Source organism: Anser cygnoides, chromosome 1 (genome assembly GCF_040182565.1).
Source record: "Anser cygnoides isolate HZ-2024a breed goose chromosome 1, Taihu_goose_T2T_genome, whole genome shotgun sequence".
Classification (NCBI taxonomy): domain Eukaryota; kingdom Metazoa; phylum Chordata; class Aves; order Anseriformes; family Anatidae; genus Anser; species Anser cygnoides.
In genome coordinates, this window is record NC_089873.1 from 3,185,528 (window position 1) to 3,199,854 (window position 14,327).

The window sequence follows — 14,327 nt, forward strand, 5'->3', positions numbered from 1 at the left end:
TTGAGGAATTCATTCTCCTCCTTTTCCCTGAAATCCAAAGAATTCATGAAGTTAAAGAAGTCATTCCTCTCTAGGAATTAACAGGAGTTAATAATCCATTTATTACCGTATTTAGATTGCATATTTTGGGTGATCGTTATGGCATATGCCATAAAGTTAACTATTTTTCAAATAACTGCCACCACAAGGGTGTTCAATCCCGGTTTGTGGGGCAGCAGCCCCAAGAAGCAGCTTTCTCCATGCAGGAACGATCAAGTCCTACAGCTGCAAAGCTGTCCACCATACACGACTGGGGACAAGACCTCTGCCCAGAATTTGTCTATACAATGAAGTGAAGGTATGGTGGTTTACACCAGCTAAGTGTCTGCTCCACTCAGTGCCAACAGACGAAAAACACCTTTCTTTAAAGAATAACAGTGCACAGTTTGGATCCTGGGCTGGAAAGGAGCAGAGGATGGGTTAAGTCTACGGTCCATTCTCCAAGAATGTGGGCTGTTTCCTCTGCTTTCTTCTCACCCAGACTGCAAAACCACCTCTAAAACCTTGCCTCTGGTTCTGTTTTCTCCACAGGATAGTATGTGAGATGGGGGAGGCCAAGCCCAGCCAGCACGCTGGATTCGTGGAGATCTGTGTGGCTGAATGCAAACCTGAGTTCATGGCCAGGTCTTCACAGCTCTACTACTTCATGGTAAGATACTGCAGGAAGATATCCTGGGCCCTGAAGGTCCTCACACCGGGTCCACTTCTCTCTGTCCGTCTGTTCTCCTTGACCAAATTCAGCCTCTGAGCCCTTCACTGCCATCCTGAGCACTCCAAGTTGTTCCTTTCATTTCCTTTTGAAATTTTTTTATGAGCAAAAATAGCTTGCCTAATTAATGTTTCACGAATCTAATAATAGTCCAAATTATTAGTCCAGTTACAGTTAGATACAGCCACGGTCCAAATTAGTACAGAAAATCCTCATTAATAGTTAAAAATGCTATATAGGAAAGAAATTTAAAAAAAAAAAAGGGGGGGGGGAATCAAAAAAAAAACCCTTCCTGATATCTCACTTTTCCTGGATGGAATGCTAGCCCTGCCAGAGTTCTGAAGGTGTACAATTCAAGGGGTGCTTGTGTTAGGGGGTCTTCTAGGTGTCCAGGAGAAGCAGTGCTAGAAGCAGCACTAGATCAGGAGGGATGAGTTGAGGCTGAGAGTGAGCTGTAAGGTATTACTGGGGCTTGCATCTCCAGACCCAAATATTAAAAATTTCCAAATTTTCCAAGGCAGAGAAAGATTCCGATTGTGAGTGGCCACCTTTAGCAGGTTGTCTGGAGTCTGCTCTGTTTTTAGACAGCACTCAAAGTGTAACCACACTTCTTTTTTTAGAGATACTGGTGGGGTTCATAGATTGTTGTGGTACATTCTCTGTCCAGGACATCAGCTTGCAAAGCAGTCAGAGGGGATCTGGGCCTGATCCTGCACTGCCACAGAGGTGCAAATACAGCCTGAAACTGTGGCTTTGCCATGGTGAAAGCCTCACGGAAGAGAGGAGCAGAGCCCCATGAATGTTGTGCATTTGACTTGTTTTGCTCCATTCTCACCCTTTCTGCCTGCCTTTCTTGTCCAAGAGACCTGCTTATTCCCGTAAGGCCCCTTGCTGGGGACAGGCAAACATTACCTGGCCCTGAATTGTGCAGATCTTGTGGAGATCTGAGATGAGAGGGTCTCTTTGTTCCCATCAAACTCTCAACTTCTGCAAGGGAATGGGTCTTTTCTAAAATAATCCACATACCCAAGTATTTTTTTATGGTAAAAGGAACTGGTAATGAATGCAAATCTCTCCAATTTCCCCCTTGAGCTATGGAGATCTCTGTATTTTCCAATGTCACTCAGGTGCTACAGTGGCGGGGGCACAGAGACGCCTCAAGAGGTGGCCCCCACCATGCCGACAGAAGGGCTCTTTCCAGGACATTACACTTCAGCACGTCACCTTTGCTAATCTTGGAATTACTGTCTGATTTTGATCATCCGTGTCCATCTGTGACAGCTTTTCCCTTTGCTTGCTGGCTTTCCGGCTGCCAGCTATCCCAGCAGTGCATGAGCATGAAGCCAACAGGGTTTTCTCTGCTGCATACCTTGATACCTTTGTGCTAGACAGAATAAAACACCGATGCTCCCCAGCCTGCCCATCATATGTCCTCTCCCGCATCCACTGCTTTCGTAGCAGGAGCTGTGTTCATTGGCGTGGCTTGACTTCCTCCGAAATTCTGCCAGGAGAGTAGAGATGTTGTTGCACACATTGCACACCTTGGCATCTGGCAGTGGTGGGTGGCAGCTTTACGGGGAGGAAGATGTTTGAGAGCTACGGAAGGGCATCTCACGGGAGTTAAATGCCACTTGCTGACGCATAGCAAATCCTCTGGAAATTACTTTTGCAAAAGGTATGAAGCCAAGCAAGGTCGAACCTGGCTGATAGTTTCAGCCTCCACCTCTCCTGTGAGAAATGGAAAGGTTGACGCTTTGAATTCAACCGAATCCTTAATTTCGGTGCTTTAAAAAAGAGGCAGTTTAATTTAGAGATGCTAGAACAGTTCTTCCCAACGTTTCTAACCTGAACTTTTGAATTCAGAATGCTGTTAGTTTGTTTTTAACTGGTCTGTGATAAAAAATGCAAATTGCGTTAGAGAGTTCAATAAGCCAAAAGGGAAACAAAACATTTGGTTGCAGGCTGAAATGAAATTTATGATGATCTAAATGAAAATCATTTATTTTTTTTCTCTCTCTCTTTTTATGTTACTCATTTTGTTGCTATGATTTTAATGCTGTTGTCTTTCAACCCAAGAGATTTTACCTTTTCTTTTCTTTCTTTGTTTTCTTTTTTTCAAATCAGATGCTGAAGTAAGTTTGCCTGTATTCTGTCTCTGGCTCAGTGCAGGTGCTGTGGGGTGATCTGGTTGCATTTCTTCTGGGCCTGCTCCTATAATCCTTGTTCCAGGACAGCATTTTGAACAGATCTCCCTTCTGTCTTGGGCTGCATACTGCCCCTCCTGCTGCTGCCATTGACCCAATAGAAAGGACAACGGGGTACACGAGCTGCCTGTGGGTCATGTCTTCCTCTGCCCTTGTCCCCAGGAGGAATGACCTGGGAACCAAAGTCTTGATGTGCACCATGAGGTCAATTTAGACACAGCTTTGATGGCAGCTTCTCTGAGGACAGCTTATGCCAAGGAGATAGTGGAGGAAAGTAAAAGGTTGGGCAGCAGAGGAAAGTAGTCAAGTACCTAGAAAGATACAGAAGATTTTCTGGCCTCCTCTCTCCCTCGCTGTCACTTGTCCACTTCAGCCTATTACAGATCCACTAGACCCCCATGCATTTTCCATCACCTTTCACCAGCTAGGAAATGGTAAACAGTCTGGAGGCTGAGTTTTACTGCAAACACGCTGTGCAATATTTATGAACGCCACTGTGAATAATTAATGGTTTATCACAACTTGGAAAGCTCAGCCACAAAGCCTTTTGTAAGATCGGCGTGAGATACATCAATACTTTGCCAAGGAGCATCACTGATGTAATTTGGGTCTGCAAGAATTCTGAATTGAGCATGGCCATTTTCTCAGCTATTGAGGAGAAGGGCAGAAGGACATTAAGGACTGGGATAAGGGCTCTGAGTCTTTAACTTAAATGTCCTGCTCTGGTTTGTAAAGTAGCTAGTATTGCAGGGCAGTTGTGCAGGCTATCTGCACCAAGCTGGCAATTCCCAACCCATTCTTTCATGGGTGGGAAGTCATCTCCCAGCAGCAACCTAATGGTCGGCCACAACTTGTATTTGAGTTATGGCTATCAATAAGGAAGAGGAGTTGCCATCACAGCACGAGGCAGTACCGTAAAAATAGAGAAGCACAACATACTGAAGACACGTCTCTTTCTGCACCTTGTATCCCAATAACATCTGCTGGAGAATATTCTCAGACAAGTATAAAAAACAGGTCATTTCTTGTTTATTCTTTCTTCTTGTACATCCTCCAACTTTCAGCAACTGATAGGTGAGCAACTTCTTGAGGCAAAAACAGTCTCAAATCCACCATATCAGAAACAGGCAAGTGTGAACACAAGAAAAGTCCAGCTCTGTCAATAATTTTTTTCTACTGGTCAGTATCTCTGATTTTCGAGTTCAGCTCTGTCTCCAAGCAGTAACTTCGTTTTGAACAAAAGCAAAGTGGAAACCTTGTCGCTGTTTTTCAAAATGATTAGCCATAAGGGCACAAGGACGGTGAGAGGTCTATGTGTGTGAAAGGGGGAGCTATGGTGTGTGTCAAGCAGCTTTATAAACGTGGATTAATGGTCTCCAAAGCTCAATAAGGTGACTGCATGATGTACCTGCTCATTCAGAGATGTTGAGGAGAGCTTCAAGCATTTGTGTCATCATTCTTAGAGAGGAAAAAAAAAAAACCACCTTCATTTAAATGCATATAGTGGCTTTTCACTTGGGACTGAGTGGAAAGTTTTTCTATTAAAATGCAAATGAAAGAATAAACTGTAACTCCAAATTTCTCCCTGAAAATGGATGTCTCCTCTCTGCATTGTGGTAACAGGGTGATCTGTGCCTTCAGAGTACAAGTATTTTATCTTGCTTTTGGGAAGAATAGAGAGTAGGAAGGCAAGAAAAAGGTTTGAGATTTGGGGCCTCTAAAGGAATTATGCCCTCTTTTTGATATATTAATGCAATACTGTGTTATGTTTGGAAAAGAGGCTGAGACAATCAGCAGAAACAAAAAAAAAAAAAGTTCATGTGGGCAGTGCTCTTCTTTCTTGTGGCTGTAGTATTTCAGAGCACATCTTAACATGAGTGATGCTGTGCAGTATTAGTGCAGGACACACATGCAGTACAAGACTGTTTCAGAGTCAAAGTGTGAAAAGAGAAAGAGAAAGACCTGGGGTCATGTGGTGTGCCCATGGGAGAGACAGAACACATGCTCCCAGCTTTGGGACTACAAGATGCTCTGTTGAACCTCAGCTCTCTTCCTTCCCAGGGAAAAGGCTGTGAGCACAGGGAAATTTTTAAGCATCCTCCAAGTCCTGTTCCCTTGGTAGATCAATAAGCTTTAGAGTAATCTTAAAATCATAGAATCACTTAGGTTGGAAAAGACCTCTAAATCATGAAGTCCAACAGTTAACCCAACAAAACCAAGTCTACCACTGAACCATGTCCCTAAGCACCTGGTGGCTTTCATTACTTGTGAGCTCTGCAGTTTTCTCCTGAGGCAAAGGGCCACCATTAAGATCCAATAAGGAAGTCTGAGACCTAGCTTATCTTGCAGAAGTGGTGTTGCATAATAGCAAAAATGCTCCTGAGCTGTATCAAACGGGCAGCGGAGATGGGAGGTCATGACTGCAGTGGATCCAGGCATGGAACTGACTTTGGAAGCACACGGTATTTCCTAGCAGGTATAAGGGTAGGCCTTATTTTGTAGGGTGAAACCAGACTGGGGTTAGGTCTGAGTTCATCTCACCAAAGTCAGCATTCAAGTAGTGTCTGTTAAAGAACTGGAGTCATTCAACGCTCCTCTTTTAGCAGGAAAATATGTGCATCTTCTGAAGTTCACCTAACGTGGTTAACCCCCTGGGTGTGCCTAACTTTCTCCAGTACTTCAAAGAGAAAGGGAAAGTTCCTTTGTTATTATGTGTTTTCAGCATCATCCTTTGCTTTTACAGACTCTGACGCTCTCTGATCTCAAGCCGAAGCGGGGACCCGTGTCTGGTGGCACCCAGGTGACAATTACAGGCAACAACCTCAACGCAGGCAGCAACGTCATCGTGACCTTTGGGCGACAACCTTGCCTCTTCTACAGGTACAGAGGAGTCCTTCCCACCTTGTATACCTGAACCTGAAAGATGTGAACAATCGCAGTCAAGAGATTTCTCCTGCAGCCCAAACACCCTGTCCTTTGAGTGACTCTTTTGCTTGTAACCATGTCTGTTCTGCCGTGGAAAAGAGCATTCTGCTCTGTGCTCGATCAGCGCAACCGTACTGTGCATGTTTTTTAGGGGGGAGAACAGTATTTATTTCATTGTTTTGATTGGTATTTGATGGGCTTTTTCCATGGCCCCTTGTCAAATTTCTCTGCAATTCTCCATGGTCCCATGTTTTGCTACTTGCTCTGAGGGTACATAATTTAAAAGATTCATTTTCATGTCCCCGCTTTAGAAGAGGCAAAAAAAAAGAAAATCTGACAACACCAATTTTAAGTATTAAAACACCTCCCTTTTAGCCTAGAATAGTCCCATGGTGCTAAGAAATGGATGACTTGCAGCATTTCAGCTCGGTGTTGGCTCCTGTTCAATTGCAGTTCAGAGAGGCTTAATGTCGGTGTTACCTGCTGAATGTTCCCTGATCCCTGTGAGAATGAGCCTAAATCCAGTTCCCAGGGGCTCCTGCAGCTCCAACCTACCCAGTGCAATGCACTTTGCTGCCAGTATTGGTGGAAGCTCAAGACAAAGCTGGCACAATTTCTCCCTGCTTCTCCTTGGCAGAAGAAGGGTCCATTCACGGGGGACTTGGGACCACTGTCTTGGGGCAAAGCTCTTCCCTCTCCAGGATGCTGGAATCCTCTTTAGCTGCCTGTCAGGACTGTAGCATGATTTAACATCTATAATTCAGGAGGGTGAAGTCACAGCTTGTGATTTAAAAGGCCAAGCGGGAACCACAGCTGCTTGGAGTTGCTTACTAAAGAGACTGGGGAGTTTTAGAAGGGATTGACAATGCCTGGACTTCCAGTGAAATTTGAAGAGCACCTGGAGGGTGAATGCCATGCTGCAAGGGAAGGATGAACCCTGCTTCATCTTTCTAGGGATATAAGATGAATCTGTGTCACAAATCACAGTGCTAGGAAGGCTGAGGGTGTTTGGGGACTGGGTTTTGGGCTCTTTATGGAAGGCAATGCCACTGCGAAATTCAGACCTGGAGCTGGTTTTGAGCCAGTCCCCAAAGGAAGACTTTTATGCAGAATCCATTTTAAGTAAAACCATAAAATTCTTCCCACTACATTAGCACTTCCCATGCAGAAGTCTCAGGCATGTTGCAAACTGCAGTTAAACAAGGCTTACAGTCCTAATGCAAAGTAAACTTTATTATCCCAGACTGGATAGCTGAGGTGCAAACACCCCCTTTTACGAGCTGCTGCTGCATGTGCCTGCAGGCAGGAAGGAAACATCCATCATGCATTTAATCGCTCAGAAACATTTCTGGAGAGAGGTCTGGTTTGGACTTCCCTTGGGATTCGGTTTATATTCTGAGACCTGAGTAATGGTGGCTCTTGTGGTTTTATTTAAAGCAGTGAGAAGGCAATGTCACTTCCTCAGGTGAATGTGTCACACTGTTCCCAGCATATTCCTGCAGCAGTGAGTTTCTCCACTTCACAGGGAATAGGCTAAGGTCAGAGGACATAAGCTGGGCCGTTATTGGCACTATTGATTTGCTGCTGGCAGAGCCTGGTTTACATTTACTCACTTCTGCTCACAGGAGATCCACCAAACACATTGTCTGTAACACCACTGCCTCGGATGAAGGCTTTGAGAAGGTGAAGGTGTCTGTGAGAGTGGACAAGGCCAAGATACATCAGGAGCTGCAGTACGAGTATGTGGAGGATCCAACCATCCTGAGGATTGAACCTGAGTGGAGCATCTTCAGGTGAGCATCCCAGGAACACACCCTACCAGCTTCCCTTATTTTCTCCTGCAGCACTGGTATGTTTGTGATGGTGCTTTCCAAGATCCCACTTCCCAGATCCCAAAAAACCATGAGAGCTGGTGGACTTGCCTCTTGGGAAGACAATAAATGCCAGCAATGCTCTCTGTATTCACTGTAGCACCGTGGATTTCCATAGCCGTGTGTACTCCTGGGACAAAATTTCCAAAGAGCCTTGTGAGGGATGGGCAGGAGCCGTGTTCTTTCTCCAAATCAACTCGGTGTAGTCCAAAGCTAAATGAACCTTCACTGGCAGACTACAGCTTTCTTGCTGGCTTAATGCAGCAAAATCCAGCTGCAACTGCTCATCAGAAGTTTGCCCTGGGGACTTCATGTTTTAATTACAAAGGCAGGTACAGCAGGTCTCCAGCCTGATGTTGAAGCTTTCTCTTTCTTTACCGCAGCCTGGTGTTTATTTCCAGTACCCAGATGCTCACTCAGTGGTATCACAGTCCCCTGGAGCTGTTGTGTTCCTAAAGGCTGCAATTCTTACTTTTTTTTTCTGGTCATGACTATGTTTTGGGTCCCATTGGGCTGGGTCCATGTTTTTTTATGGTGACAGCACCAGTCAAATATCCATTAGCCTCCTAGACCCAGACATAAACATCATGACTGTGCTTAGAGAAGGGAATAGTCCTTGGGTTTGAAAGCAATTCTCACCTTCTCACAGCCTTACCTGCTGGTTTAGGAATAAGTATTGCTTGTTTGGCTATCATGCCTGGAAGCCCCAAGGCCATCTCCTGAGATGAAATACAAAGGGAGCCCAGGTCCCTGCCCTACCAAAGGGTCTTCCTCCATATTAGGTATCCCTTTTGCTCTTTAGCTCATTGATGCTGCTTTGGTGAATTCAGAAGGTTCGTGCAATGTCTGAGTATAGCATTTGCCCTGGTTGTGGAAGGCATCAAAGTGTTACCCAAATACTCTCTGAATCTTGCAGAAATGGTCTCAGGAATAGAGGAACTAGCTACTAAATACGCTGGTATTTCCTTGAAAAGATACAAAATAAGAAATCTTAGTGTCCCTTCATTCATCCACTGTAGCTCTCTGCTCCCCTGTCAAACCGGACTGATTGGAGTATCTGGGGATTAGGAGCAGGACTCGTAAATCCCCTCAGTTCAGCTCCCCTCCAGAAGATGTTTTCACAAATCAATTAGTGCCTTTAATTACCATGAGGGAATTTACCGATTTAGCCGGATTGAATCTTTACACGTTGGGCTCGAAGCTTTAGTGTCTGGATTTTCCATTTGGAGGTTTTATTTTCAGTCAGAGTTCAGGTTATCAGTGAAATGAGAAATCGCTTTAGTCCCTTCCTTATTAAAGTGAGTTTAGTGCTGCTTAAAAGGTGTAAGATTGACAACCCAGGAGAGTGAATTCCCCTTTTATCCCCAGGAAAGCGACAGAACGGGCCCTTCCTTCACCTGGCTTCGGGCCTGGCTGGGAGGTGAGAGGAGAAGCTCTCCAGAGCCTGTTTGCTCCCTGGTTTCTCTTCTGAAGCTCCCAGCAAGAGACAAAGAAGCAGCCAAGGAGAGGTTGGAGGTGGAATGGCCCAGCTTTGTCTGGCCCTGAGTTGCACAGGATCTGCATCCCATTGCTTTCTGCCATGGATCTCCCATCCTCCTCCCAGTATAAAGCAAATTAAGAAGAGGTGCTTGTTTCACAGGTGCCAGCTTATTTGCAGGGTCCGTAGCTGCTAGGATGGATGACTGGGACTCTGTCTCATCATTCAGATACAGCCTCTAACTTACTCTCTTTGGTACCTCTAAAATAGAAAGCATCCACTTGATCAGTAGCAGGAGACTAATTTTAACCAGGTCTACCCACTGCACCTCTGCCTTTGTGCCCTTTCTTTTGCACTTTTGAATTGTTTTGAATTGTAACCTTGGAGGAGGGTGCAGAGAGAGAAGATGCAGTATCCAGGATTCCCTCTGTGGTTCAGGGTGTCTGAGCCCATTTTTTGGACAATCACTGTTAAGCCATGGAGCTCCGTCCTGAGTTTGTAATGGAGACAAAGCAAGGCATCCACAGAGAGCTGGATGAAAGGGCAGCCAGCTCAACTACTGGGAATCAAACAAGAAATAAGTTAGTTGAGAGACACGTGGATCTGGAGACAGACCGAGGAGGCTCTTCCTTGCTATATTTGTTATGCAGTATGATTCATTACAGCAAATCTCTGATTCATCACTCCTGGCTGTGGGGCTAAGCTGTTTTGAGGGATAGATGATTGCTACTAAACCAGCTTTGCAAAATTAGTGAATGAATGTACCCAGACTGGCTTAAAACCTTCTCAAGTGCCATTTTCCAAGACAATAAAGAAAAGATTACTGCTAATTTACTCACATCGCCAAAAAAAATGAGTCACGCTGGGCTGGCAGGTACCTAGAATTTTATAAGGCTCCATTAATACATTTGATCTGGGTTTGATTTGAATTACGTCCAGCAATTATCTGAGCCTGCAGAGAGAAAATTACGCTTAGAGCTTTCGGGACAAAAAAAAAAAAAAAAAAGAGTTAAATTAAGAAAGCTCTTAGTCTTGGCACCTCTGACATTTTGCTGAGCAGAAGTGTCTGTCACTACTCTGATCTGGGTGAGAAGTGGCTACAACAGGGCATTCACCCACAGCCACAGAAGGCAGTGGCTACCAGTTTTCACGTGAAGGCAAAGAGCAGTTGAATTTGCTGGATTTGCAAGCCAGAGTGAGTTTTCAGGTGATGTCTTCAGTGAACAGAATTTCTTTGGCTTTTATTTTATTTTATATTTTATTTTATTTTATTTTATTTTATTTTATTTTATTTTATTTTATTTTATTTTATTTTATTTTATTTTATTTTATTTTATTTTATTTTATTTTATTTTATTTTATTTTATTTTATTTTATTTTATTTTATTTTATTTTATTTTATTTTATTTTTATTTTTTTTTCCAGAGAGAAGGTCCCTGTCTGATCCTCTGCTGTAGCTTTGCTTAATAAGTGTGGTTGGAGCCTGCAAGCTCGGTTTCCAAACCAAATACAGAATTTTTAACAAGTGGTTTAAAAACTGTGTCCACAGACTCGGTTGATTAAATAAAAGGATTTATTTATATATACACACACTCATATATAGATATGTATATATGCACACACATTTGGTATGTCTGGAACACATAAAACTGTTGAGTAAATACACAAAATCCCTTCTAGTTTGAATCAGCAGAGATTCATAAAAAATAATAAATAATAATTAAAAGAGTAAAGGCCCACAGCCAAAAATCCAGAAGAAGCAGGACAATGGGGAAACAAAAAGTTGGTTTATGCCCTTCTCCTCTGGTTCTTGACAAGCCAGGTCTCCCTGGATGATGTCAGGAACCCTCAGCATGAAGTTGCATTTTAGGGAGGGTGTATTTTTCCCTATAGGGAAGGGATGGGAAGCTCTTCTATGAATAAGAACGTGAGGTACCCCGCAGAACTCAAAGCCACGTATGATCCATGGATCAGCCTGTACAGCCTTTTCTTGCAAGACCATAAGGAACCTCTCAGAGAAGTATCACAGGAGCACCTGCAGGGAGACAGAGTTGTGAGAATGCTCATGGGTAGAGCTCATGGCTTCACCACAAGCTCTTGAGAAAGATTTGGGGTTTGTGGTCGGAGCTATGATCACACCTTTGCTATGCTGGGGTTTAGAACAAAAGTGTCTCCTTGTTTTGAAAAGATAATAACTTTTTATTGCAATGGGGGTGCCCTCCTCACATCACCCTTCCTCTACCTATTCTTAAGATGACTTCAAATTTACAGGCTTCTTGGTCAAAGTTATGTTTAAACTACTAAACACTTAATTCAGGGCTATCCTTGGACCTAAAGCCAGCTAGCTTGCATAGCCCCCATCCATACCATCAAATATTCTTTCTCCTTGAAATTCAGTATAACTTTACCCATTCTGCTTATTGGAAGTGCTCTCTGGCCCTTGCAATGCCTTGAACATGACCAGGCATTGCCTGGGAGGGTAGCAAGGCACTTTAAACCAAGCCAGAGTACTGCTAACAGCTTAAAAGCATGGATGGCCACCAGCCAGTGTTTGAGCTGGTGTCCTGGCCCTGTTTGGGCTAACAGGGTGGAAGCAGCTAGAAGGGCTGAAGCACAGTCCCAGCTAGCTGCATCCAGCTCTCTGACACCTGATAGCCACACTGCTGAGCAGAGGTGTATATCTGCTTTAATTCCTACCTTCCTCATCTGTTTAATAATAAAACATAAACGAGGAACATGGAAAACAAAAGTTAGAACTGGGAGAGATCTGTTGACCAGCCCAGGCTTCTGCCTTACAGTTTGTTTATTCCCTCTTGTTTTCTCCAGTCTCATTTGTAATGCACTTGTTTCATATTTCGTGCACGTGGAGGTTTACCTAGAGGCAGGAAAGGGATGCTGGGCTTTCTTTTCCCAGCCCCACATAAATCCATCTGATTTCTGCATGGCTTTCCCTCCCGTTCTCAGCAAAGAGCTCCAGGAAATAATTTGAAGCCTGGACAGTTTCCAAGGGGAGTTACAGATGCAGGTGCTGAAACCGATGAGAATGCTCCTCATCCCTGGGAAACCTTCAGCTCCATAGCAGAGACTGGGCACTGGTGACGTTTCCTCACCCTGCCTTGGCTGCCTGAGCCCTGAGAGCTGGGGTTTTTGCTTTCTCAGATAACTCTTCCCCATCCAGCCCTTGCACCACGTTGCCCCTGCAGCAGGCACCCATGGGCTGCAAGGGGAGAGCTGACCCTCGCAGAGCAGCGCTGCTTTGGTTTGGGATGGCCAAACCTGCCTGTGGTGAACCCTTCCCCTCCATGCAGAGCTCAAAGCCATCCCACACACTGGCTCCTACTAAAGCCTGTGAATGTTCCTTTGCACTTTCCTTCCTCTCTCTCCTACACATGAGAGGCAAAGGAATGGAAAGAGGGTTGAAAGCTGTTTCCTTCTGGTGAGGCTGACTGCAGGGAATGAAAAGGGCTTTGTCTCCATCTCCCCTTCTTAAGCTGGGCTGCGGGAGATGTTATAAAAGCAATAACATGAACTAAATGTAAGGTCATGGCCTGTATGAATCAACTTTCTCAGGAAATCAAGTTTTGGCTGAGCAAAAGGACACAGTGATTAGAAATCTCTACTCTGTCAAATGTTGGTTCTACACACTTTGCAGAGCATATCTGCCTGGGTCACTAAATGAAGCAAAGCAAATGCCTTATTCAGACCAAGTCTGAAGACTTTGGCTCTGTTTCTTCTAGACGTGGTGGGACTGGGTTCCCTGGCAGCATTGAAGTAGGTGGCTCCATGAAGTGGCATTTCCTTATTCAGAATGGTGCTTTCTATAGCAAGTTTAATATCGAAGACAGAACTACAGACCCCAAACAAGGCAGAACTGAATTCTCTATGGTTGCTTGCACTGGACAGTTTCTATAATTTTTTTTTTTTTTTTTTTTTTTACTCCCTTCTTTAAACAGAATAGAAGATATCATCTATGGACCATTCCAAAAAGCCTCTTCTAGATTTCCTGCTCTTCTCATTATCAAAGTTGTGATTGCTGAGTCCTGACAATGGAGCACACAGATGCTGCTCGACATGTCAGTTTCAACAAGCATACAGTTTTACTTCTTTCTCCACCTATAAATTAATGAGAAAAATACTATTTGGTTAGGTTTGGTTTGCTTTGTGTTCTTTCCTAGAGGTCTGTGAGATGTGGTCAGGCACTTTGCAGTAAACATTCAGGAAAATAGACAACCCACTGCTGGTTTAATATCAGGACTGGTATGTATTAGATGGGTTTATGCTTTTCTTTCATTTCGTCTTCTCTAGTGGCAACACGCCCATTGCTGTGTGGGGAACTCACCTAGACCTGATCCAGAACCCCCAGATCCGGGCAAAGCACGGTGGAAAGGAACACGTCAATGTGAGTATTGCTGCTGGGCTGGGGACTGCAGGAAGAAATGTCCAGGGTGGTGACAGAGGCTTCCTAACAGCTGAGGAGGCTGAAGTCTCCTGTTGCATCCAGAAAAAGGGGCATGGCTTCCTCTAAGATTACCCCATACTCTCTCTACAAAGGAGCACTGGACCAAGGAGGGGACAGAGACATGAAGGGTCCTTCAGCTCCTGGTCTCAGCTGAGCCTGATTCTTCTGTTGGCTCGAGGATACCTGTCCTCTCTCTTGTCCTATGCACATCCGATGCTATTTATTATCTATGCCTATTCATACACAGACTCAAATTCAGGGTGTGCTGGGAGTAGAAGGGCCTGTGTATAGTAGTACTCTTTAATACTACTCTGTCCGTTCCCTGACCCATTTGGGATCCCGCAAAAGTGTATCCAGAGTTAATCAGCTACATTTACAGCCCAGCTCAGCTCTCGGTGACCGATTGCCTCATGAACAATGGTGAAACTGTGGTAGATCTGAAAAGAAAATATGGGAATATAGGCTAAATTAATGCAGAAAGACTGCAGTCTGCAAATGGAGAGACTTAAATTTCGGTCTTATCCCAGTTCCCCTGTGAACTCTGCTGTGTCGCCCTTCATAAAGCCAAATCCAAAGCAATCTTGTCACCTCTCACATCCCATCAGATTCAGGAAATACCTTTTGATGTTGGTTTCTGGCCTGA

The 14,327-nt window shown here is 44.3% G+C and overlaps 1 protein-coding gene across 3 annotated transcripts in view; it reads left to right on the forward strand.

The window, feature by feature from the left end:
• PLXNA4 (plexin A4) overlaps positions 1 to 14,327 on the forward strand; it is a 423,946-nt gene that overhangs the window by 350,533 nt on the left and 59,086 nt on the right. For all 3 annotated transcript variants that reach the window (XM_067001227.1, XM_048062474.2, XM_013185453.3), the window contains 4 exons: positions 571 to 688; positions 5,696 to 5,832; positions 7,503 to 7,670; positions 13,531 to 13,624. In XM_067001227.1, the coding sequence (XP_066857328.1) occupies positions 571 to 688; positions 5,696 to 5,832; positions 7,503 to 7,670; positions 13,531 to 13,624 (517 nt within the window). The remainder of the gene's footprint in view (positions 1 to 570; positions 689 to 5,695; positions 5,833 to 7,502; positions 7,671 to 13,530; positions 13,625 to 14,327) is intronic.